This window comes from Phytophthora parasitica (genome assembly GCF_000247585.1).
Source record: "Phytophthora parasitica INRA-310 unplaced genomic scaffold supercont2.63, whole genome shotgun sequence".
Taxonomy (NCBI): Eukaryota; Oomycota; class Peronosporomycetes; order Peronosporales; family Peronosporaceae; genus Phytophthora; species Phytophthora nicotianae.
This window is the reverse complement of record NW_008649049.1, coordinates 287,391-308,353: the sequence shown is the minus strand read 5'-3', so window position 1 is coordinate 308,353 and position 20,963 is coordinate 287,391. Positions and strand designations below refer to the sequence as shown.

The 20,963-nt window shown below is 51.3% G+C and overlaps 11 protein-coding genes across 20 annotated transcripts; 7 read left to right on the top strand and 4 right to left on the bottom strand.

The window, feature by feature from the left end:
* Nucleotides 1–6: 6 nt before the first annotated feature.
* On the top strand, nucleotides 7–1,756 carry PPTG_17147 (hypothetical protein). Of its 4 annotated transcripts, XM_008914805.1 has the most exons (6): nucleotides 7–318; nucleotides 386–629; nucleotides 704–861; nucleotides 931–1,057; nucleotides 1,120–1,223; nucleotides 1,292–1,756. In XM_008914805.1, exons 1-6 carry the CDS (start codon nucleotides 19–21, stop codon nucleotides 1,598–1,600), a joined length of 1,242 nt encoding a protein of 413 aa, XP_008913053.1. In that variant the 5' UTR covers nucleotides 7–18; the 3' UTR covers nucleotides 1,601–1,756. The 4 variants fall into 4 exon arrangements, with proteins under 4 accessions (XP_008913053.1, XP_008913054.1, XP_008913056.1 ...); XM_008914806.1 differs by having other exon boundaries at nucleotides 1,120–1,756; XM_008914808.1 differs by having other exon boundaries at nucleotides 931–1,223.
* Nucleotides 1,654–2,794, bottom strand: PPTG_17146 (hypothetical protein). The gene is made up of 3 exons (XM_008914804.1): nucleotides 2,598–2,794; nucleotides 2,008–2,533; nucleotides 1,654–1,930 (listed from the first exon to the last, which is right to left on the bottom strand). Exons 1-3 carry the CDS (start codon nucleotides 2,686–2,688, stop codon nucleotides 1,894–1,896), a joined length of 654 nt encoding a protein of 217 aa, XP_008913052.1. The 5' UTR covers nucleotides 2,689–2,794; the 3' UTR covers nucleotides 1,654–1,893.
* Nucleotides 2,795–3,245: 451 nt separating this feature from the next.
* On the top strand, nucleotides 3,246–4,743 carry PPTG_17145 (hypothetical protein). The gene is made up of 3 exons (XM_008914803.1): nucleotides 3,246–3,484; nucleotides 3,561–4,253; nucleotides 4,320–4,743. Exons 1-3 carry the CDS (start codon nucleotides 3,353–3,355, stop codon nucleotides 4,662–4,664), a joined length of 1,170 nt encoding a protein of 389 aa, XP_008913051.1. The 5' UTR covers nucleotides 3,246–3,352; the 3' UTR covers nucleotides 4,665–4,743.
* Nucleotides 4,676–8,285, bottom strand: PPTG_17144 (hypothetical protein). Its single transcript, XM_008914802.1, has 2 exons — nucleotides 7,324–8,285; nucleotides 4,676–7,248 (listed from the first exon to the last, which is right to left on the bottom strand). Exons 1-2 carry the CDS (start codon nucleotides 8,242–8,244, stop codon nucleotides 4,726–4,728), a joined length of 3,444 nt encoding a protein of 1,147 aa, XP_008913050.1. The 5' UTR covers nucleotides 8,245–8,285; the 3' UTR covers nucleotides 4,676–4,725.
* Nucleotides 8,286–8,323: 38 nt separating this feature from the next.
* PPTG_17143 (oxoglutarate dehydrogenase (succinyl-transferring), E1 component) lies at nucleotides 8,324–11,892 on the top strand. Of its 6 annotated transcripts, none has more exons than XM_008914798.1 (8): nucleotides 8,324–8,522; nucleotides 8,592–8,631; nucleotides 8,686–8,728; nucleotides 8,886–8,952; nucleotides 9,030–9,140; nucleotides 9,212–9,870; nucleotides 9,960–11,370; nucleotides 11,434–11,892. In XM_008914798.1, the coding sequence occupies exons 1-8, from the start codon at nucleotides 8,349–8,351 to the stop codon at nucleotides 11,794–11,796; spliced, it is 2,868 nt and encodes a 955-aa protein (XP_008913046.1). In that variant the 5' UTR covers nucleotides 8,324–8,348; the 3' UTR covers nucleotides 11,797–11,892. The 6 variants fall into 6 exon arrangements, with proteins under 6 accessions (XP_008913046.1, XP_008913045.1, XP_008913044.1 ...); XM_008914797.1 differs by having other exon boundaries at nucleotides 8,686–8,808; nucleotides 8,873–8,952; nucleotides 9,960–11,355; XM_008914796.1 differs by having other exon boundaries at nucleotides 8,686–8,808; nucleotides 8,873–8,952.
* An 18-nt stretch (nucleotides 11,893–11,910) lies between these two features.
* Nucleotides 11,911–13,181, top strand: PPTG_17142 (hypothetical protein). Its single transcript, XM_008914795.1, has one exon. The coding sequence runs from the start codon at nucleotides 11,938–11,940 to the stop codon at nucleotides 13,087–13,089; it is 1,152 nt and encodes a 383-aa protein (XP_008913043.1). The 5' UTR covers nucleotides 11,911–11,937; the 3' UTR covers nucleotides 13,090–13,181.
* Nucleotides 13,182–13,678: 497 nt separating this feature from the next.
* Nucleotides 13,679–15,186, top strand: PPTG_17141 (hypothetical protein). The gene has a single exon (XM_008914794.1). The coding sequence runs from the start codon at nucleotides 13,822–13,824 to the stop codon at nucleotides 15,073–15,075; it is 1,254 nt and encodes a 417-aa protein (XP_008913042.1). The 5' UTR covers nucleotides 13,679–13,821; the 3' UTR covers nucleotides 15,076–15,186.
* PPTG_17140 lies at nucleotides 15,077–17,257 on the bottom strand. Of its 2 annotated transcripts, XM_008914792.1 has the most exons (5): nucleotides 16,786–17,257; nucleotides 16,218–16,717; nucleotides 15,952–16,148; nucleotides 15,671–15,877; nucleotides 15,077–15,587 (listed from the first exon to the last, which is right to left on the bottom strand). In XM_008914792.1, the coding sequence occupies exons 1-5, from the start codon at nucleotides 17,224–17,226 to the stop codon at nucleotides 15,268–15,270; spliced, it is 1,665 nt and encodes a 554-aa protein (XP_008913040.1). In that variant the 5' UTR covers nucleotides 17,227–17,257; the 3' UTR covers nucleotides 15,077–15,267. The 2 variants fall into 2 exon arrangements, with proteins under 2 accessions (XP_008913040.1, XP_008913041.1); XM_008914793.1 differs by having other exon boundaries at nucleotides 15,671–16,148.
* Nucleotides 17,258–17,748: 491 nt separating this feature from the next.
* On the top strand, nucleotides 17,749–19,127 carry PPTG_17139 (hypothetical protein). Its single transcript, XM_008914791.1, has 2 exons — nucleotides 17,749–17,971; nucleotides 18,035–19,127. Exons 1-2 carry the CDS (start codon nucleotides 17,786–17,788, stop codon nucleotides 18,467–18,469), a joined length of 621 nt encoding a protein of 206 aa, XP_008913039.1. The 5' UTR covers nucleotides 17,749–17,785; the 3' UTR covers nucleotides 18,470–19,127.
* Nucleotides 17,945–20,168, bottom strand: PPTG_17138 (hypothetical protein). The gene is made up of 2 exons (XM_008914790.1): nucleotides 19,038–20,168; nucleotides 17,945–18,971 (listed from the first exon to the last, which is right to left on the bottom strand). Exons 1-2 carry the CDS (start codon nucleotides 20,133–20,135, stop codon nucleotides 18,621–18,623), a joined length of 1,449 nt encoding a protein of 482 aa, XP_008913038.1. The 5' UTR covers nucleotides 20,136–20,168; the 3' UTR covers nucleotides 17,945–18,620.
* Nucleotides 20,169–20,244: 76 nt separating this feature from the next.
* On the top strand, nucleotides 20,245–20,633 carry PPTG_17137 (hypothetical protein; the record flags this gene model as incomplete). Its single annotated transcript, XM_008914789.1, has 2 exons — nucleotides 20,245–20,319; nucleotides 20,406–20,633. 2 exons carry the CDS (start codon nucleotides 20,245–20,247, stop codon nucleotides 20,631–20,633), a joined length of 303 nt encoding a protein of 100 aa, XP_008913037.1.
* Nucleotides 20,634–20,963: the final 330 nt, after the last annotated feature.

The following is a 20,963-nucleotide window of genomic DNA, read 5'->3' as shown; positions in this document are numbered from 1 at the left end:
ATTGGTCGATACAGCTGGATGTGGAAAAAAGGCTCAGCTTCAAGGCCGCATCATCACTTGAAACGCCGGAGCCAAAGCCGCCGCCGCCGCCTTCTCTCGCTGTTGCTACTCTGGGTCCTCCAGTCCCTCTACGTCGTAGCCATGACCAATCATCTACTCGTCCTATCAACAGGCCAGCACGTGGGAAAGACGACGCTCAGTCTCGGCCTCGTGAAGACTTTACAGGCCAAATTCCAGGGCACGAACAAGCTCGTGGCCTATTGTAAACCCGTGGGGCAGCAACACGTGCCGGTGGGCGACAATCTGCGCGTGGACAAGGTGTGTAAATGTACCAGAGACTACGGTTAAACGATAATTGTGGCTGACTTGTTGGACTGATCTACAGGACGCATACCTTTTCAAGGAGCACTTCGGACTGATACAGCACTACAAGGACATGTCACCCGTCATCTTCCCTGATGGCTTCACACGCGACTTCATCGACGGGAAAGTTACGTCCCAGCAGCTCATGGATTCCATCAGAGCCGCACACAGAAACTTGTACGATCAGAGCGATTTCGTCATCTGTGAAGGAACGGGGCACACTGGTGTGGGCTCCATCTGCGAGCTTAATAATGCACAGGTTGCAGGTAATGGAGACATAAGCTTTGAGTGCTGGTTGGTAAGGACGTTTGGACTGATAATATTGGGATTGCTATTGCAGCGGAGCTCAAGATTGATGCAGTTTGCGTGGCGTTGGGTGGACTCGGCTCCTCCTTTGATCAGCTGGCCATGAACCGAGAGATGTTGAAGCAAAACAACGTTCGGCTTCGAGGCGTAGTGCTCAACAAAGTCAATCCGAAGAAGATGGACATGATCCAGGTACGATGGGGATAGTGAGGGTTGCGTACGTTGGCGTTGGAATCTTACTAGTGTATCTTCATACCGCAGGACTACTACTCACGAGCATTGAAGCGCTGGGATGTCCCGCTGGTAGGCTGCATCCCCGATCTGAAGGACCTATCGTGCCCGACTATGGCTGACTACGCTAAACTGCTAAAATCGGATCTCATCTCTGGTACGTACGCTAGTACTGTTGATATTCCATTATCACAGGAGCCCACGCGTGCTTGTTTGCAGGCAAGGATGCCAGTCTGCGTTATTTCAGTAGCACGCGACTAGCGCTGGCCCCAGTGGACGGCACGAACCTCTTCAAGGCCATCCCGAACCAGCTTGTCATCACGGTAAGATCTACCAACTGTCTTCTTCACGGTTTACCAATTGCCTCACTCCAATTTATTGGTATCTGCAGCATAGCGGTCGTAAGGATGTGATCGACGCCATCATCGGCAACCAGGAGGCATCCAGTTCTCACGGCACGAATCTCAAGTCTGGTCTCATTCTTACCGGATGGAACCCGCCTACTGCTTGGCTCGCTCAGCGTCTGGATGCCGATAACATCCCGTGCATCTACGTCTCGCCGGACAAAGCAGATAGCTACACGATCACGGCTCGGATCGCGCAGTTCACGGCCAAAATCCGACGTGAAGACGTCGAGCGGATAGATCTGGCAGCAGACCACGTCTCCAAGCACTGCGACTTCAGCTTCCTCGAAGGGTAAGAGAGTCTTGACTCTGCAACTTGTACATTTTGCAGAACATTCATATGGCAAACGACCACTACAAAACACGAGAAAAAAACATACACACAAACTCCACATACGAAAACAAGCGACACACTCAAAAAAAAAAGCAACGCGCTCTCTCCTGTTGCCTTGGTATTCTTCTACTGATCTCTCACAACACACTCCACGGGGCATCGCCAAGAGATGCCTTCGGTCCTGCCTCGGAGTGCGCGGTTTTGTTTCATCTGTAGTCACCTTGTTCACCTTCATACCACAGCGGCAATAGCAATTTAAGAGGGAAGCGTCATCTTCTTGCCGTGGTATTTGCTAAACACAAGCAGAAAAGAGCATTAAATGTTAGTCGAGAGCCACAATATTGTAGAGTGCGGGTTGAACAGCTGTACCTGATGGCGTAGTAGTAGAAAAAGTCGACGTAAAGCGCCGTCTGCACCATGCCGGCGATGAACATGAGCCAGATGAAGTGGTAGGACGACTCGGTGGCGGCTCGGTAGATCCAGTTGAGCACGTAGCAGCCGCGGTAGGCTCCGAGCAGCACGACGTAGTTGCTTGTGAGGTTTTCCACTTCTCCGTGGCGTTGTAGCAGGATCAGCTGCGGGATGATAGCGACGGCCTCGAGGTAGATGGAGAAGGTCCAGAGGATCTCCATAACCTCAAACTGCTCGTTGAATACCAACGCCAATAGCGCGCAGGGCAAGACGGCGAACTTGATGTGCAAAAAGGCGTCGTGCGACTTGTCGTACGTGCTGCGGAAGGGCTCCTTGAAGCGGATAACGTACACGATGGCGCCCGAGAAGAGCAGGAAGAGCAGCTTCATCAGCGTGTTGTACAGACTCACAAAGTGGAAGAAGAGATCCACATAACGAGTTACGAACACCAGGAAGAAAAGCTCCTGCGACTTGAGCGAGATGCCTACAACAGAAGAGGACAGTTAGTGCGGGTCGAGTGAAGGCAAGAGACTTGTGAGAGGACGCACCGTTCGCGGAGCGCGAGGCCAGCAACTTAAGCAGCAGCACCAAGAAACTGGCCAGGTGTGCCATGTCGCCCACCAGGCGGAACAGATTCATCGCGGGCAGCGAGGAGCTCTAGCAGCGAGGTGACGGACGAGAGTTCAATGCGCGCGCTTTACGCAGCGACTTTGCTAATATCGAGTAGCCGCCCCCTGAACCTCGTTTTAGTGACGGTAAAGTGACATATGACGTGTCACCATCAACACATGGCTACATTTTTGGATTCTGTAGACGAAAGCGTTGGGAGTTGCTCATGTTTTGCGTAGTTGCAGGCAAGGGGCATTATGAGTACCGCATTGGCCTTAACGAGTTAAACTATGTGCTGAGAAGTTGGCAGAAGCGATCTCCTTGATGAAATTGCGAGGTTCAAATTGACACACAAAGGTTGCAAGCGCATTATGTCCCAGCGACGAGGTGCAAATCATGTACATCGTAAAGGATCAAGACACGTCTTTCAACCAAGCTATTGGTACAAACCAGCTCTTGCGGCGGAGTTCGCATTAATACGTGTATCACTACACGCAAGCTCGGTGAAGGTTCTCAATCATTTTCTTGCTGGGGTATCGTTTTACTTATCGCAGTAAGTTATAGTTTGTTAGTGTGCAGGGACAATCGCAGCCTGTGAACGAACGTTATAAATAATAGAAGACAGATCGCAGACTTCCCAGCCCTCAATATTAGAAAGTGGCCGTATTGCGCGCGCGAGCAGAACAGCTCGACAATGGAAGAAGAGGAAATGGAGGAAGACAAAAAAGATGCCGCTGCTGTTACAGACGCTGAGGAGCTGGTGGGACCGAATGAAGTCGTGGCTCGTGCTCTAGACGGGACCAGGCTCTACCTGTACAACCACCAGGTTCGCTGCAACGATGCCATATTCTTGCTTCTGCTATTTACAGGTATGAATTGTAACAAGTGTGGTGGTGCATTAGGCTGGAGGTCATACGGCATTTCTGCGTACTGGTGGGGGCTCTGTGTGCAAGCCGGTTGTCGCGCTGGAGCTCCAATTTTACGAGGCTCTAGCTCCACAATTTCCACAACTACGACCGTTTGTTCCTCAGTTTCTCGGGAAGGTCAAGGTTGAGCTCACGACTTCGATACCGAACAAGTATCCCACCTCACCGCCACCTCAGTCGTCCTCGACGTCACCAACGGAGCCGCTCAATACACCGAAGAAAATGCGGAAAGGTTATCTCGGAAAGAAACGACGTCTAGGCAAGTGCAATGCAATCGCAACTCCCACGTCACATGGAGGCTACAGTGCCAAACTGTGGCAACAGGAACGAGCAAAGAAGAACAAAAGAAAGGGCGACAACGGTGTTGCGTTAACACGAGCCGACAGCGGAAGTGTGAAAGACTACCTGGTTTTGGGAGACCTCACCCGAAACTTTTGTCGACCCTGCGTACTCGACATTAAGATGGGAACCCGTCAACATGGAGAGGATGCATCACCCGCCAAGGTAATATCACACACTGCCAAGTGTGCTGCTACCACGTCACTTGCGCTCGGACTACGACTCTGTGGCATGCAGATCTACGGCGAGCACGAAGGTACTTACACTATTTGGGACAAAACGTGGGGAAGGCAGCTCAAACCTGATGACATCGAGCCAGCTCTGGAGACGGTGAGTCAGTTATCCCTGGCAATATGCTGGTTCACATCTAATTCACCACGTGCTGATGCTTTACAGTACCTCACGAGCGGCTCTGCAATACGCTGGGATGCATTGGAAGAATTACTTGCCAAAATTCGTCAGCTGAAAAATATTATGGCCGAAACTACCGGGTTACGCTGCTGGGGTTCGTCGCTACTCCTTATATACGAAGGTGATCAGAGTTATGGACCACCCAACGCAGATGTGCGTCTCATCGACTTCGCACACTGTCAAATAAGCTCTTCACTTGATACACCTGACGAAGGAATGCTGCTTGGTCTTTCCAATATCGATCATTATTTGAGCAACATCGCTTCTCGGAAACGAAAGAATGAGGAAGCAGAAGAAACTACAACTAATACAGCAAGATTGCAATCGTAGCCTAAGAAATGACGCAGTAAGAGAAACATTTCAATCAGATTATCGTTATCATCGATAAAAGCTAGCTGTTAGACTGGAACTGTTTTGCTATGGTTCGGTACTCGGTCGCTTCTTCTGGTCTACCTAGAGTAGTGAGTAGTTGAGCACATTTCTCCAACAGAGTGCAACGTTCTTCTACATCTTCAGTCACTTCAAGTGACGTAGTATACTGTCGAAGAGCATCCTCAGCACAGTTCTGAGCAGCCAACACGTCTGCCAGTGTTTTCCGCGTGAGAGAGGAGTCCTGACAGGCTAATGATCGTCGCAGTAGCTTTTCTGCGCTTTCGAGACGATCAATCGCCACAAATGCATTACTGAGCTCTCGCAGTAGAGCTGGATTGCTGAGGTTATGCCTTATTGCTTGTGCAACAAATTGCTGAGCATCTTTTTCATCGCGAACACGGACAGAAGCATGGGCTGTGAGAGAATGAAGTGCCAGATATCCCCATACGTCTGGGTTCGAGAAGTCCAATCTATTGGCCTCCGCTAATGCCATCTGCGCCCGTTCCCATCGTTCGAGCCGAAGACAAGCAATCCCCACTCCAAGCCAGCAGGAAGCTAGGCGAAACTCGTCGCACCCTAACAGAAAAGTAGTCTCAGCTGTCTCAAACTGTGACGAATGCAAAAGTGCTAGACCGAGCCGCAAGTACAATCCAAATCGCAGCGCTTCTGTGTTTAGAGTTCCACGATGCTCAAGTGCTCGCTGCAGACACTCTATTGCCGTCTTCGTTTGAGAATCTTGTCGGAGATACACTTTTCCCAGAGTAAACCAAGCAACGGGATGAGATGCATCGATTTCTAGAGCTTCCTGCAGCAACTTGATCGCCCGAGAAGCAACGTCCTCACCAGCATCACCATCTCTCAAACACAGCTCGGCTTCCATCGCTCTTTTCATGACTCGTAATTCACCACTGAGTACGTCGTGAGGTTTCATATGACTGTCGGCTAGTTGCAGCGCTTGTTGCGTGACTCCCCACAGTTTGCACTCATGGGCGTATTCTGCTAGGATTATCCATACCGCACTCACACACGTAACATCTTTGTTTTTGACGTTACCAGTATTAGTCTGCAGCATTTTCTGTGCATTGAGTAGCTCGAACAACGTTAAATTGCCGGTCGGGTCTTTTCCCTCGAATTGTGAAAAGAGGTACGCAAACAAAGCGTGAGCCAGCGCACTGTGCTCAACGCTATTCCCGTTACCTGTTTGAACGTTGGCCTCTGCTTCAAGCACAGCGTTCTTCACGAAAGACTCCGCGCGTGCGAAGTCACGAAGCTCGTACTGCACAGCTACGAGAGCGATCAACGCTTGAATAGCGTGTGAATTGAGACGCAAGCACTGATGTAAAGCTGCTCCAGCCTTGTCAAGTTTTGCCTGACCAATACAGAATCGTGCGTAGTCGTACCAGACATTCATCAGTAGTTGAGATGCAGAATTCGTATCCACGTCAATCAGCTTGTGGCTTTTCGGGTGCGTTTGGATGTGAGCCGCATGCTGCTCTGCGTATGCAATTCGGTCCAAATGCAGCGTCTCGCATTTCTCGAAATCACCACTAACCTCGTTCTCCACAGTTTTAAGCCGCAGCACTTCTATGACGGACTCGATTTCCTTTAATGTCGGTCGCCCCTCAGCTGTCGCATGGGCCTTTTCCAACTGCGCGTTCGAGTCTGCATAGAATGTTTCGTTCAGAATTGCATTCACTTCTTGCATAAGAATAGTGTACAGCTGACCGAACTGCTCCTTCTTCTTCTCCTCCACAGTTTTCTCGTCTGGTTGGACATGCCCATCAGCTTCATTTACCTCCAAAACGACTTCACTATGAGAAAAGGAATCGCGGATGACAGGCACGATTCGCTTCTTGAGTGCTTCTTTAAACGAGTGGTATACACCTTGAGTATTTAATCGGTAGATGAGAGTCTGCTTTTTATCATCACGTAGAGCGGGAGCATTAGCTGCATAGTCACCCATCGCTTGCTTTCCGTCTTCATTGTTGCGAAACACCTCCTTATACTCGCGCAATAGACTTACCATCACCAGACGCAGTTCTGAACGCAGATCCCCATGGATATTGCGTCGTTCTTCACTCTCAGCTTCCAGATCGCGCGGAGAAATGAGCTGCGTTATTGATTTTGAGGGAGACTCCAAGACTTGTGGTGGCTGCAGAACTAGTGGTGTGTGCAATATCTCTGCAGCAATCTCGATCTGTGTTCCGGCACTCATTGCTGCGGTGGTTAGAGATGCTGCCTTCTGCACAGTCGTTTCGTAGTCGGCTAGAGCTGCCTGAAACCTCTTCTTGTCATCATTCGAAGGGGCTACTGCAAGCTCCTGCTCCAGGAAGGCTCGTGTAACTGGTGACAGAGTTCGTAGTGGAGCCTTCGGCAGAATTTGCGCGGTACCAGGCGCGAGAAGCTCGTTCAGATAGAGACTGAACTCGCTTGAAATGGCATCTATTGCTTTTCCGTTCAAGTTTTCGACCGGACTTCGCCGTAACGTTCCACCCACGTGTTTCTCCACCGTAAGAAATTCAATCAGACGGTCGACGGAGTTCTAAAAAGCATTATAAGTGTTAGTTCAACTGCATTGGCAATAGAAATCGACATCTAACACATAGGCGTTCCTTACCTTGAAAAGTAGTACAGATATTATGGCCGTTGGAGGAAACTGGACACTCCAATCTCCTGACAAAGTCGAAACGGGGGTAGCTGGTCGCTCCTCTTGCTGTTCGCCACCTGTTTGTGCCGGTTGAATAGCATTTTCTATCGCTTCAGGCTTCTCAGATCCCCCATGAGCAGGTTCAAAATGTAATTTCCCTCCCTTCAATGCACTAACATCAAATTTATACAGTGGCGTTGCTCTTTCGTCTCCACCGCCAACATCCAGACGGTTATCATTCTCCTCAAGTTGTGGCAGTGTGATCTTCAGCTCATAAGAAGCAGTATTCTGCTCTGATGTACAAAACTTAATCGCTTCCTCATTGCTCATGCATCCAGGAACTGTCCACTCAGCAGGCAAATTCAACAACCGAGGTGTATGAAGTTCCATTATTCTCGCGCCCAGCAGATAATCAGCCAGAGCCACGTCGCATTGGACGTCGAGATCAACCACAAACTTCTCTCCAGGCGATACGAATTCCACCTGCTGACTCTTCTTCCCACCTAAAAGTGCCGTTCGTAATGGCACGAGTGTCTTGCTCAGTAGAAAATCCGTCGCTCGAGTTCGGGATACGCCGCTGTAAAATGACAGTAGTAGCTGCGTTTGCACCAGTTCCTGCATGGCTTCAGCCGTGAGAGACACTGCTCTCGAGCTCTGGTTATAGTCCAGAGTCTGTTTGCTGTTCTGTGTTGAGATCGAGACGCTCCTGGTCATCATATTTTCGTCCTCCGCGGCAAACCAGACACTCTCAAGAGGCTGTTCTGGTGGCAGTACGAGCTGCACAAAGCACCAAATCTGGCGCTCTGCTGTCTCAACATTGAAGCTATCGGGATGCCACGCCAACGAGTACAGCGATACGGCAAAAAACCCGCTCGCGACCGGCGTCTCCATGTCGGATGTTCCGGCGCCGTCGATCCTCAAAGGGCGCCGTTTCAACAAAACATGGATGATGTGGCCCACACCAAATTGATCATCACTCTATTTCGCATCAGGAAATGCTTCGTGTGCTACGTAAGGGAGGCGCCGTCCGTGCGCGCCCCGTGGCTGTAGTTCTGCGTCGCTGGAAGAGCGAGAAGCTTACTCCACCTGTGCAGAAGCTTAGCGATGACATCCGACGCTCGCAGGAGGAAACGCGCCGCGTGCTGTTGCTAATCCGCACCTTCAAACAGGTACCACACACTGTGTGAGCGTATCTTCCGACTGATACTAATGCACACGCTCTGGTTTCTGGCTGTTAGTATGGACACTACGTCGCCCAGATCGACCCACTACAGAAACGTACGTCTAAAGGTAGGCTTCTGCCTGTAAAGTGAGACTCACTGTGTGCTTTAGGGGAAAAACTGCCGGAGCTGGAGCGCTGGATCAATGGGGATCGGTGGGTTGAGACGCCCTTTTTCGACGATTTTAATCTGCGCAGCCTCGCATCCAAGAATCTGCTAGAGCTCACAACGCACGGTGCGGACACGCTGCGGCGTCAGAGGATAATCATTCGGATACTTACGTGGTGATTTTCGAACAGGTTTCACTGCCAGTGATTTAGATCGTGAGTTTTTCATTGGTCAAGATCTCTCCATTGGCCCTGTAGCAACACTGCGAGAGGTGAGAGCTGGGCGAGTAGTTGAGAGCATGCAAACTTAGCTGACGGTGGTGCTACGTTTTTTTTTTGTGATATTTAGATCGTGACAGAGCTACGGGAGCTTTTCTGCGGACACATTGGCCTAGAGTACCAACACCTGCGTAACCGAGACGCTGCGTTGTGGATCCGCGAACGTCTTGAGAAGTATAAGGTGACTTCATGTAGTATTTTTTGAATGGAGACTCTTTTTGGAGTGGTTCATCGTTGTATTTTTTTGCACAGGAAAATCAATTCAGCAATGAAGAAAAGGTGGACATGCTGCGTCAAATGGTGCAGGCGGAACTGTTCGAGCGATTTCTTGGGCGGCGCTTTTCTGGAGCAAAACGCTTTTCTATTGAAGGGTGCGAGAGCTTAATTCCAGGTCTTTGTGAGCTTCTTGAGAGCGCCAGCGAGCACGGAGTGGAGGTTGTCCAGATGGGAATGGCTCATCGCGGTCGTTTGAACGTCTTGGCGAATGTCTTGCAACGACCGTTGCGGTCCATTATTTCCCAGTTCCAGCCGTATCTGCCCGATGAACCTGACTACCCGAATAATTCTGATGATGTTCGATACCATCTTGGAACATCGTCGGTTATTGAAATGCGTAATGGGAAGAACCTGGAAGTGACCTTGGCTGCAAACCCATCGCACTTAGAAGCGGTGAATCCGGTTGTCCTTGGCCAAGCGCGAGCTTGCCAAACGCAACTGGGGGATGATGGTAGTCGAGTAATGCCGATTCTGATCCACGGAGACGCTTCAATGTTTCAGGGATCGGTCCGAGAGGCGCTGGGGTTCAGCTCACTGGAAGATTTTAGAACGGGAGGAACGATCCACGTGATCATCAACAATCAAATCGGCTTCACAACGCTGCCAAAGAACGCAGATTCTGCTGTGTATTGCACGTACGTTGAGCTACCTGTGCTTTACAGTGAAGGCCTAAAAAAATGTGCCTTGTATCTGACGATGGCTTGTGATAATGTTTTGTTCAAAGTGATGTTGCTAAAGTTTCAAGGAGTCCAATCTTCCACGTGAACGCTGATGATCCGGAGGCTGTGGCGAAGGTGATGAGAATTGCTGTCGAGTTCCGCCAGAAATTTCAGTGTGATGTGACGATCGATTTGGTGTGTTACCGTCGTCACGGTCATAATGAACAAGATTCACCCGAGATTACGGCTCCGATCATGTATCACTTCATTAACAAGCACCCTACAGTGATCAAGCTCTATTCGCAAAAGCTTACAAGTGAAGGTGCCTTGTCACCGAAGGAGTATGTTAAGATGTGCTCCACTTTTGAGGACCATCTAGTCTCGGAATATCATCACTCGCGCGAAATCCATTCAGGATGGGACGATCCCGGGGATACGTCGTGGAAAACTGAGTGGTATGCCGACAGCAAGATTCCTAACTCGGAGACACCAGCCAACACTTCAAATGTTTGTGACAACAACGATAAGCAAATCTATGATCGATCAACAGGCGTTGACCAGAATTTCTTAGAAAAGGTAGGCAGCCAACTTTTCCGCATCCCGCAGGGGTTTTCAGCGCATCGCAAGGTGGAGGCCATTATGAACAACCGCTTACGTGCAGTTGAAACTGGTGCCCGCGTGGATTGGGCAACAGCAGAAATGCTGGCTTTCGGCAGCCTCTTAGTGGAAGGAGTTGATGTGCGCCTTAGCGGACAAGACTGCGAACGCGGTACCTTCAACCAACGCCATGCCGTCCTCTACGACCAGTTTGAAGCGCTATCTGGACGCAACTCATCGTACACTCCTCTCAACAACCTCGACGTAGAGGGAATCCGAAGTACGCTTCAAATGACTGGGTTAGAATCCGCGCGGCGGGGTCGTTTCGATGTGGTCAACAGCCCGCTCAGTGAAGAGGGAGTACTTGGTTTTGAATACGGATATTCCTTGCAGACTCCAATGGGTTTAACTATCTGGGAAGCCCAATTTGGTGACTTTGCAAATGGCGCCCAAACGATGATCGACACTTTTATCACTACAGGTGAACAGAAGTGGCAACGACAGTCGGGTATCGTGCTGAATTTACCGCATGGCTTTGAGGGCCAAGGACCTGAGCACAGTAGCGCCCGACTCGAGCGTTTTCTCCAATTAGTCAACGAAGACAGCGACGAGTTCACTGGGGAACAAGATGTCAATGCTGCCATTACTCGGACGAACATTCAGGTGGTGATCCCGTCCACACCTGCCCAGTATTTCCACGCACTTCGCCGGCAAGTATCCTCCAGTTATCGCAAGCCGCTGATCATGTTCACTCCCAAGTCGCTTCTTCACCACCGGCCATGCAACTCAGACTTGGCTGACTTGGTGGTGGGAACGTCGTTCCAGCGAGTGCTTCCACCACACCCTGATGATCAAGTTACAATGGTGAACGATGACGAGGTGAGACTGATTTATTCATGATGACTTATGAAAGGTACGAATGCTTTGACTTTGGTTGTGTAGATCCGCAAATTGGTGCTATGCTGCGGGAAAATCTACTTTCCGGTGCGCCACGGAATGCGGAGCCGTGGGATCCGGGACATCGCTACGGCTCGTATCGAGCAGCTTGCTCCGTTCCCGTTCCACGAAGTGGCAGACTACATCGCTCGTTACCCCAACGCGGAGATTGTATGGGTCCAGGAAGAGCCGAAGAACATGGGCGCCTACAGTCATGTTCTTCCACGGTTGTTGACTGTGCTAAAGTATCTGGATGATCCCCGCAAGTTTTCTTACATTGGACGTCCTCCCTCCGCTTCACCTGCTACTGGACAATACGAAATCCACCTTCAAGAGATGAAGACGATCGTCGACGAGGCACTCGCATGAAATAGCTAGGGTTGCATTTGTAGAACGATCATACAACCTCATACTTTCGCAATATCATCATATCATCAAGCGCCAGGCCCTGGCAGCCCAAGGGGGGGGGGGGGGGGGGGGGCTAATGACTACTTGTACACATTCCGCTCTATGGTTTTCAAATCACATGCAGATTTCGTGTATTTGGTGTCAAAAAGCTGTCGTCGGCTTCCGCTGATGGTTAACGTTTGGCGCGGTACTGCACTTCTACTAGCGTTTACAGCTTCAAGCATGGGCGCAGAAGTCTGCTCTGCAACCGCTGGCGACGCCACCGAGGCAGCAAGCCAAGAAACGCGGACACTAAAGGTAGCAACGATACCAATTTCAGAGCAAATATTTACTACTTCGCTGCTTCCGGGCGAGAAGGAGACTTCAGGAATTGATGGCCATGCTGCCCACAGCTCGACTGTAATACCATTTATTCCACGCACGGCCTCTTTGTCCAAGCAACTGCGGGTCATTACGGGCCTTATTGAACGTAACCGTGCAGGCGGTATCCAGTCTTTTAAACTCTCAGTTAACGACGCAAGATGGAAAACTCCACTACAAGCAGATATGAGAGTGGAAGAAATACTCATGCAGTATGGACTCCAACCAGTGCCCACCCCAGCTACAGGAAATTGCCAATATTACGCAGTAGCGATGTCTCTCCTCGACTTACACTTCGACACACCACAGCACGTTGAAGCTTTGGAACAAATGACGCAGCAGTTGAAAGGGGGCATTGAGGAGGCGATTCGTCATGGTTACGACGTGGAATTTCCGCACGATATTCGACAGGCCATTTTGGTGAGTACTCAACTGGATGCCGACCAGCAGGACCTCACTATACCCGAGACGGAGGAGGAATCGGATCTGTTTTTCCTGAAATTATTTCAAGGCATCGCGGAGTCTCCTTCAGGAACGTCTGCTTTTGTGCCGACGGAGTTCTGGGGAACTGAAGTTACACTGCGCATGATGGCAAAGCTACTCCAACAGTCGATCTTCGTGGTTAACGCTCCCTACGGTCTGCAGACGCATGTCGATTATCTAGTCTACAAGGCCGAACAAGTGACAAAAGACGGGTACGAGCTGAATTCAGCAGAACAACATTTCATCACCAGATCAAACATCAAGCTGTGGTTGAGACAGCTTCAGCAAGCGTGCGAGGACTCCAGCTCCTTGACAAACCCACCGATCGTGCTCCTGTTCAGTAATTTCCACTACAGTCGACTGCAGTTTGTCGAACTCACGAATGTTGAAAACGATAGATCAGAGTTGTAGACAAGCTATTCGATCGAGAGGAGCTTTTTTTTCTGTCAGTTTGAGCGCGTACACATCGTTTGGTTAACCTGAGGAAACTGCGTGTTTACCTGTTTTTACTTTTGCGAGTTCCGCGTGTTCAGCGAGCTCGGTGGCTGTTTTCTATCGGCGGTCAGACTGAGCCAGCGACGCAACTTGCTTGCAGCAGATCGAAGACTTCGCTCAATCGCCGTTCAAAGAGAAGTGCTGCGTGCAACTTGCACCGCTAGGGAGTGGTCGATACACGTTGTCCTTTGGTACGTTTGATTCACCAGCTGCCCAGGTATTGATGCTTCAGTGGTCCGGTGGCGTGTTACTACGCAGTCGTATTTGCACGTTGTAGATTCTTTTGCACTAAGTTAGTGACTAACCTCTCAATTAAATAAATAATCACCGTAAACTAACTCCTTTTTTGAATCGCTTTAGTTTTCGAACTGTTCACGTGACTCGCAGGGATTCACGTCGCCTCTCTCCATTATGCCTTCGCTTCCAGCACGAGATACGGTCTATTCAAAATACAAAAACTAGGCACTTGCATTCCCCATCTTCGACCTTGCAGTGACCAGGTACTGTAATAAACGTCCGGGTGTCCAATCCTAATCCCTTCGCCTGCTATCTCCGCTCACTTCACTTCCGAATTCGTCACGAGGGCCACTGCATCAGACTCCGCCCCAACGCTCCACTTCGTCTCAAGAACCCTTACATTTAATCACCATGGTTAACGTCTGGTACGCCGGTGCATTGTTGGCCCTAGCTGCTGCCAACGCGAACGCGGACGTCTGCGGAGATGCCTCTGTGACCACCACGGACGGCATCTCCACCGTTACCCAGTCGGCACCTACGACGACCTCGGCCGTCTCTCCGGAATGGACACTCAGCTCTCTCAAGCACCCCACCATCACCGGCCACCGCGGTGCACCGGGATACCTTCCTGACCACACCATTGAGGGCTACACGCTTGCCATTGAAACGGGCATCGATGTCATTGAACCTGACCTTGTCAGTACAAAGGACGGCGTGCTAGTCGTCCGTCACGAGCCCTACATCGACGGCACCACCAACGTCGCTGACCACCCAGAATTCGCTGACCGTCTCACCACAAAGTCAGTCGACGGTATTCCAATTCTGGGCTACTTCGTCAGCGACTTCACACTCGCAGAGATCAAGACGCTGCGTACCGTACAGCCGCTGCCCGAGCGCGACCAGAGCTATAACGGACTGTACGAGATCCCAACGTTCGAGGAGGTCATCCAACTTGCGCAGAACAAATCTGCCGAGTATAACCGCACTGTTGCTATTTACCCGGAGGTCAAGCACTCGAGCTTCCACAAGGGGCTCGGATTGCCTATTGAGAACACTATGCTCGAGCTACTGACGAAGTACGGATGGAACCACGCCGACGCACCCGTCTTCATCCAGTCCTTTGAGACCGAAAACCTGCGCGAGCTTAACGAGGTTACTAACCTCACGCTCGTGCAGCTCATCGACGGTTTCGGCAATGATCCACTCACAGGCGAAGTCATCTTCCAAGCTCCGTCCGACCGCCCGTACGACTGGACTCTGGCCAACCGTACCGACTACTTCGGGTACCTCACCACGCCCGCCGGTCTGGCTGAGGTGGCCACGTACGCCGACGTCATTTCTCCTTGGAAGCGATACCTCCTCAAGGCCGTCGCTGCCAAGGTGGATGAGAGCGGCAGTGCTGTGGACTCGAACGGTGACGGCAGGATCACGGACGCTGACTATTCCATCATTGAGTACCCGAACATCATCGAGGACGCGCACGCCGCCGGTCTAAAAGTGCACACGTGGACGATGCGTGACGAGAACTACCGCTTGGCTGCGAACTACTCTGGCAACGCGACGTTGGAGTACTTTGAACTGTTCGACATGGGTATTGACGGTCTGTTCAGCGACAACTGCAAGACGGCTGTGCCCGCTCGTGATGCGTGGCTGGCCCAGCAGTAGATGATCTACTAGTACTAACGAAGTATAAGGTAGCACACCTATGTAGGCTACGCTTGCACCCTGTTTAAAATGACACCTATTCAGTTTTTAAACACTTATCTGGTACTTCCAGACTTGTAGTATGAGCTGGTGCTTTAGAATTTACAGCAGCTGCATCCAAAATTGCTGGTGCTTAATCTTGACCCAACGAATTCACATCTCCGAGTAGAGCTTCCGATAAAGGGACTCCTGCTCGTGGCGCGCTTCAAGGTACGCTGCGTGGGCTGTAGCATTGGGCTCCGAGTACACCAAGTGCGTGGTGTCCGGTGGGAACGATCCCGACTCCTTGAGGGTGTGAAGCCCCAAGTACGTGCCGATGAGCACCGCAAGACCACGTGAAGTGGTTTCTATGGCGCTAGCCTCGAGGATCAGCTTCTTCCCCAAGCAGTCGGCAATCATCTGACGCCAAACTGGTGATGATGTGAGTGCGGTTCCACTCACGACAACCGTTGCGTCCAGATCGGCAGAAAATGCTAACAAAAAAAAAGAGAAATCGGTGAATTAGTCAAATGTGAAGACCAAAACTAACACTTTGTTCTCATATACGCCAACGTACCGAGAAGAGAGAACAAAACGCCGATACGAAGAGCGATTGACTCCATTCCAGCACGAAGAAACTCGATGGGAGTTGTCCACTTGTTGATGCCACTGATAGTGCAGGTTGCGTTTTCCAGCCATCCTGGTGCACGCTCGCCACTCAAGAAAGGTAGAATAGTGAGACAGTGCTTCGTCGGGGCAATCTTCTCCAACTGAGACGTTAAATCTGCACCAGGGAACATATCGTGAACAATTTCACAACTATTTCAACACAGTTGCAGACATATGAACAAGGCTCACCCTCATCACTAAGACGAAGTGACTCGCGGAAGAACTTGAATACTGATCCACCATCGCTAAGTGCTCCACCGAGAAGGACGTGGTCTCTACCAATACGATAGCACCACAGCCCCTTGGGAACTTTGGCATTCTTCATGGCATCTTCACTCAGAACAACACGAAGCGCAGCACTGGTGCCGATAGTAACAGCGATGCGTCTGGTCAAGCACAACATTTCGAGTAAGTATACCCCCACACGTAACAATATTTTCTGTGCCACCACTTACGATGCATCAAGGCATTTGGATCCAATGTTGGCCGCAGCACCGTCCGAGACTCCAAGGAAGAATGGTACAATCTCCAGCTCGGGCCATCGTCTCGCGAATTTTGCATTGAGGCCTGAGAATGGGACGGAGGAGTCCGCAACCGGAGGCATCTTGTTGCTGTCCATGCCAATCAATTCCAGCAACTTTGAATCCCATTGACTGCGTCTGAAGTCCAGCAATCCCATCCACGAGGCCTCTGAGAAGCTGATAGGCAGACAACCATCTTGCTGCCCTGCAGTGGTCCATTTGCCGATGAGGTAGCCCGAGATACTCTGCCATTTAGTGACGCGCTCGACCAATTCCGGCTCTTCCTTGTGAAGACGCAGGAACGTGGCTGGCGCATACGCCGGGTGGATCACCGTCCCTGTGCGGTTGTGAGCCTCATCCAACTCGCCGCGTGCTGACAGTCGATCCTGTATCTCCTTCGCCCACTCAGCCGTTGCCTTCCTTCTCCCCGCATACTACAAAAACGAAAGGAGTCAGTTAATACCCACGTTGTGGCTTATAATATCTCCCGCTGCTTTCTCACCGTGTATACAGGGGTGACCACACTTCCGTTCGCGTTGATACCCAGTACATTCATTGCGAAGGTGCTGAAGCCCACACCCACGATCTTCTGAGTGAGATCCGTGACGCGTAGGAACTCCATCGTTTGGTCCAGTATCACCTCCACTGAGGCCGCGATCTTGGCTCCATCCGCCTCTCCGTAGACGTCTATGGAGCTCACGTGCTGCTGCTGAAGGGACCCGCCGATGAGAGCCCATTGCGCCTCAGAGACCAACGCGAAACAGCTAGCACGGATCGAGGAGCTCCCCACGTCCACTACGATGACAATAGGAAGCCCCCGATACTGCTGTGGCTGAGAAAGACCGCGGAGGTATTCCGCGTGCTGAAGACGCTGCTGATGGGAGCGATAGAGCCACGCACAGCCCGCCGAGGATGCCGCGAGTAGCGGTAGGATCAACTTCATGTTGATCAGTCTGTGAAAAGGAGTGAAAACGTCATAAAGCACTTTTCCTGAAAAAAAAGTTCTTGCCTTGACTGCTCAGCCACTTTAATAAAAAAAAGGATCAAAAGTGGTCCGAAACCAATGCGCACTTTTTCTATACAAAGTACTTTTTATTCAAAAAGCCATTTTATAAAATGGTTTTTTGTGAGGTTTTTCACACACTGGCTTCCAGCCATATTTATTACTCAACAACGAAAGTTGTAAGTAGTAGAAGTAGTAGTAAAGTAGTTCTATGAAAATGTCGCTTTGCCGTTGGATGGCATTCAGACGAAAAAAAACCATTAAATTTTTAATGGTTTTTTTTCGTCTGAATGCCATCCGAGCCAATCAGCATGCGTAGCGACGAGATTCTGGAACTTTGTTGATATTGGCCAATCAGAATCCATGCTGACCATTGTTTTTATGTTAAAACGCCACCGTTTTAACAGCCTGTTTTTGTCTTGTTGCAGTTAAAACAAAATGCGTACTTAACCAGAATCTCGGTACTTGTCGCCATCAAATTAAGTTTTGCTATCTGACGATGCTGCGCTGCTCTCGATCTCTATCTCGCGCCTTCCACGCGTCTGCTGGCCGCCAGGCTATCCAGACGGTCAACGTGCCGTCCATGGGCGACTCTATCAGCGAGGGAACGCTCGTGGAGATCGTCAAGAAGGCTGGAGACGCCGTGCATGCCGACGAAGTGGTGCTTGTGCTCGAGACTGACAAGGTATTCATTACTATTGGGGCTTTTACTGTGACGCTGATACACTAACACTTTAACTGCTATAAGGTGAGCGTGGATGTGACGAGCCCCGTGGCTGGTACCGTCGTGGAAGTGCTGGCCCAGCTAGAAGACAACGTGGAAGTGGGCAAGCCGCTGTTCACGCTGGACGACGCGCTGGCCCCCAGCAGTTCCAGTTCATCTGCACAGACCTCCACTTCCACGTCATCGGAGCCTGAACCCGCTGCTGCCGTTGCTGCTTCTTCTGCGACTCCGTCTGGACATCGCGTGCCGCTCATCAAGTTCCTGGGCAAGCGTTCGCTACTGCCGCCGAAACCATCGCCACTCTCGAAGCCACTGGGTCTCAACCTGCCGCCGTCACCATTGCGCTCGGTGCCCGTACAGCCGTCCAGTGCTGATGTTCTGCCTTTCAGTGATGCCAAGCGCTTGCCGCTGTCACCCGCTGAGGTGGAATCGATCAACTCAGGTCTCGCGTTCCTGTAAGCTTGCAACCATGCAACTAGATGCTGTTAACAGCTCTGGAAGTTTGCTGATGTCGATTTCAACAAGAGACAGAAGGCGAGCCGATTCAAGATCAAAATACACAAAAATCTTACGCATGCATAGATATGGTGGTTCTTTCAAGCTGCCATCGTCACACAGAGACAACTGCGGCAGCAGCAAAGAGTTCGTGTTGTGGACACACGCCGCCGCCGATAGCCCATTCGTTGCATTCCGGTACAGTGCACTTCTTCCCGCCTCCGTGAGCTTTGCAGTAGCCTCCGCCACGGTTCGTCTTGACGCATCCCTCAGTCTTGCAGCGACCTCCACCGCCATGACGAATACAGTGGCCTCCGCTGTTTGCTTTGCGCGTACAATCCGGAAAGTTGCAAGGCTTCGTGCCTCCGTGAGCCTTGCACAGTCCTCGAGCCTGTCCGAGACGCTCGCAGCCCTCCACGGTACACCGAGGCTTCCCACCGTGTGCACAGCATCGTCCAAAGCGGATCTACAGTAACGAGTGGATTATTAGTTAGCAAACACCTCTGCAGGACAACATAGTGTATACTCGTACCTGTTTCTTGGTGCAGTCCGGGAAGGTGCATGTGAAGCCGCCACCATGTGCAAGGCAGTATCCGCCTCCTTGGTCGTGTTTGTCGCACCCACGACGCGAGCAGCGCTTGCCTGTACCTCCGTGTTGCTTGCATCGACCGCCATTGAGAGCCCAATTGCGACAGCCTTCAGCTTGGCATCGTCTACCGCCACCGTGCAGTTTACAACGACCTCCACCAACGCAAGGTGTAGTACACCCCTCCACGTAGCACTTCTTGCCTCCACCATGAGCAACACAGAGACCGCCGCCCTTATCCTTCTTCTTACAGCCTGGTACCTTACAGAAGTAGCCGCCGCCATGCGCCTTACACTTGCCCTGGCCTCGGTCATACTTCTCGCATCCTTCCACCTTGCAGCGTGCTCGTCCCCCGTGGCCACTGCACAGGCCGTAGCGAATGGCCTTCTTGGTGCAGCCGTTCATCGTACAGTCTCGTCCTCCACCATGAGCCAGACAGAGTCCTTGTCCAGCGTCGTATTTGTCGCACTTCTTAACGGAACATTTCCGGCCTCCCCCATGAGCACAGCACAGCGCTGATGTGCCCTGAGCTACTCGTGTGCAGCCTGTGACTCCACAACGTTTGGAGCCTCCATGATCTGGACATGTGCGTAAGTTAAAGAAGGCACAGAATGGTGTCTGGCAGCGGTATCCACCGCCATGGGCGATACAGAGGCCGCCTCCCTGGGCGAACTTGAGGCAGTTCTCGAAGCGACACTGGTAGCCGCGTTGGTCCGCGGCACCCGGACCCTCGCCGTCTGTGGTGGCGGTCTCTGGATGCTGCTCGTCTGTCTGAGTCACCTGATCTTCTGCGCTTTCCGTTATCGTCTCCTGGGACTTAAAATTGACGATTTCCGGTTTGGTGTCGGCCTCTTCTCGAGGTTCTGAATTGGGTACCGTTGCGTCTTCGCTCTCATCGCCTCGAGGCAGCAGTGGCATGGTGAAAGATGGAGGCAAGTCCGACCCGTCCATTCCATCATCGTCAAAGTGCGATTCACCCTCCGTACCGCCGAACAGCGCCGCCGACGCTGTCGCCACCGCGCACTCTTCCTCTTCGGCTTCCATTCGTCAAATATAAAATACGTGATACATTTATTTGTAAATAAACAAATTATTTTAATAAATATTAAGTTATCGGGGCCGAAAATAATTCGGGTTCTTCACCACTTTCATCATGGTCAGCTTCGGACTGGGCGCAGATCACGCTCAGCTCGGGCACTACCGGGACCTTCATCACCGTGGCGTTGACGTGGGGCATTGCCTATTTCCTCGGCATCACCGTGGCTGGCGGCGTCTCCGGCGGCCACTTGAACCCCACCGTGACCGTGGCTGTAGCTGCACTCGGCATGCTGCCATGGAAAAAAGTGCCGTTCTACCTCCTCGTACAGCTATTGGACTGTCGGCTTCGGCTCGCGCGTGTTCTCGCTCAACCACTTCTACTTCTGGATCCCGCTCGTGGCCCCGATTCTTGGTGGTGCTGTCGGCGGCATCGCGTATGAAGGGATGATCGACTACCACCACCTCACCCGCTCGCACGGCCAGTATCCGGAATTCCGCTACTAGCTTAGGTGTCTTCGCCGGATAGTTGCCACGTATGGACTTCGCGTCGATATACTAAGGCAACGGCTCAAGTTAATATCTTACTTTCTTCATGACGTGACACCTCATTGCATTCAGGAATTGAGCAAGGAATATCCGGTTGGCTAGCCAATGCTATGAACGTGCTCAGCTGGATACCATACTCAAGACCCGCCTGAGGGCTTAAGAAGCTGCGCAGTCTGATGCTAGCAAGTTGAAGTGATATCTCCTAGTAAAAACGATAAAGTCAGGACCTAATCAGGACCTTGGACCTTGATATCCAGTGGTCCATTTGCCGATGAGGTAGCCCGAGAT

What these genes read in the sequence shown, in the direction of transcription:
- PPTG_17141 (XM_008914794.1), top strand. Translation starts at nt 13,822, where the DNA reads ATGGTTAACGTCTGGTACGCCGGTGCATTGTTGGCCCTAGCTGCTGCC.
- PPTG_17140 (XM_008914792.1), bottom strand. Translation starts at nt 17,226, where the DNA reads ATGAAGTTGATCCTACCGCTACTCGCGGCATCCTCGGCGGGCTGTGCG. An exon ending in TGGTCACCCCTGTATACACG is followed by an intron (nt 16,718 to 16,785) that starts GTGAGAAAGCAG and finishes TCGTTTTTGTAG; the next exon opens with TATGCGGGGAGAAGGAAGGC. An exon ending in ACTTCGTCTTAGTGATGAGG is followed by an intron (nt 15,878 to 15,951) that starts GTGAGCCTTGTT and finishes TCCCTGGTGCAG; the next exon opens with ATTTAACGTCTCAGTTGGAG.
- PPTG_17139 (XM_008914791.1), top strand. Translation starts at nt 17,786, where the DNA reads ATGCTGCGCTGCTCTCGATCTCTATCTCGCGCCTTCCACGCGTCTGCT. An exon ending in TTGTGCTCGAGACTGACAAG is followed by an intron (nt 17,972 to 18,034) that starts GTATTCATTACT and finishes AACTGCTATAAG; the next exon opens with GTGAGCGTGGATGTGACGAG.
- PPTG_17147 (XM_008914805.1), top strand. Translation starts at nt 19, where the DNA reads ATGTGGAAAAAAGGCTCAGCTTCAAGGCCGCATCATCACTTGAAACGC. An exon ending in AGAAGATGGACATGATCCAG is followed by an intron (nt 862 to 930) that starts GTACGATGGGGA and finishes TTCATACCGCAG; the next exon opens with GACTACTACTCACGAGCATT. An exon ending in CGAACCAGCTTGTCATCACG is followed by an intron (nt 1,224 to 1,291) that starts GTAAGATCTACC and finishes TGGTATCTGCAG; the next exon opens with CATAGCGGTCGTAAGGATGT.
- PPTG_17143 (XM_008914796.1), top strand. Translation starts at nt 8,349, where the DNA reads ATGCTTCGTGTGCTACGTAAGGGAGGCGCCGTCCGTGCGCGCCCCGTG. An exon ending in TAATCCGCACCTTCAAACAG is followed by an intron (nt 8,523 to 8,591) that starts GTACCACACACT and finishes TCTGGCTGTTAG; the next exon opens with TATGGACACTACGTCGCCCA. An exon ending in GCTAGAGCTCACAACGCACG is followed by an intron (nt 8,809 to 8,872) that starts GTGCGGACACGC and finishes ATTTTCGAACAG; the next exon opens with GTTTCACTGCCAGTGATTTA.
- PPTG_17138 (XM_008914790.1), bottom strand. Translation starts at nt 20,135, where the DNA reads ATGGAAGCCGAAGAGGAAGAGTGCGCGGTGGCGACAGCGTCGGCGGCG. An exon ending in CGGACTGCACCAAGAAACAG is followed by an intron (nt 18,972 to 19,037) that starts GTACGAGTATAC and finishes TCGTTACTGTAG; the next exon opens with ATCCGCTTTGGACGATGCTG.
- PPTG_17142 (XM_008914795.1), top strand. Translation starts at nt 11,938, where the DNA reads ATGGTTTTCAAATCACATGCAGATTTCGTGTATTTGGTGTCAAAAAGC.
- PPTG_17144 (XM_008914802.1), bottom strand. Translation starts at nt 8,244, where the DNA reads ATGGAGACGCCGGTCGCGAGCGGGTTTTTTGCCGTATCGCTGTACTCG. An exon ending in TATCTGTACTACTTTTCAAG is followed by an intron (nt 7,249 to 7,323) that starts GTAAGGAACGCC and finishes AATGCTTTTTAG; the next exon opens with AACTCCGTCGACCGTCTGAT.
- PPTG_17146 (XM_008914804.1), bottom strand. Translation starts at nt 2,688, where the DNA reads ATGAATCTGTTCCGCCTGGTGGGCGACATGGCACACCTGGCCAGTTTC. An exon ending in GGCCTCGCGCTCCGCGAACG is followed by an intron (nt 2,534 to 2,597) that starts GTGCGTCCTCTC and finishes CTTCTGTTGTAG; the next exon opens with GCATCTCGCTCAAGTCGCAG. An exon ending in TTCTACTACTACGCCATCAG is followed by an intron (nt 1,931 to 2,007) that starts GTACAGCTGTTC and finishes GCTTGTGTTTAG; the next exon opens with CAAATACCACGGCAAGAAGA.
- PPTG_17145 (XM_008914803.1), top strand. Translation starts at nt 3,353, where the DNA reads ATGGAAGAAGAGGAAATGGAGGAAGACAAAAAAGATGCCGCTGCTGTT. An exon ending in TCTACCTGTACAACCACCAG is followed by an intron (nt 3,485 to 3,560) that starts GTTCGCTGCAAC and finishes GTGGTGCATTAG; the next exon opens with GCTGGAGGTCATACGGCATT. An exon ending in TCGAGCCAGCTCTGGAGACG is followed by an intron (nt 4,254 to 4,319) that starts GTGAGTCAGTTA and finishes GATGCTTTACAG; the next exon opens with TACCTCACGAGCGGCTCTGC.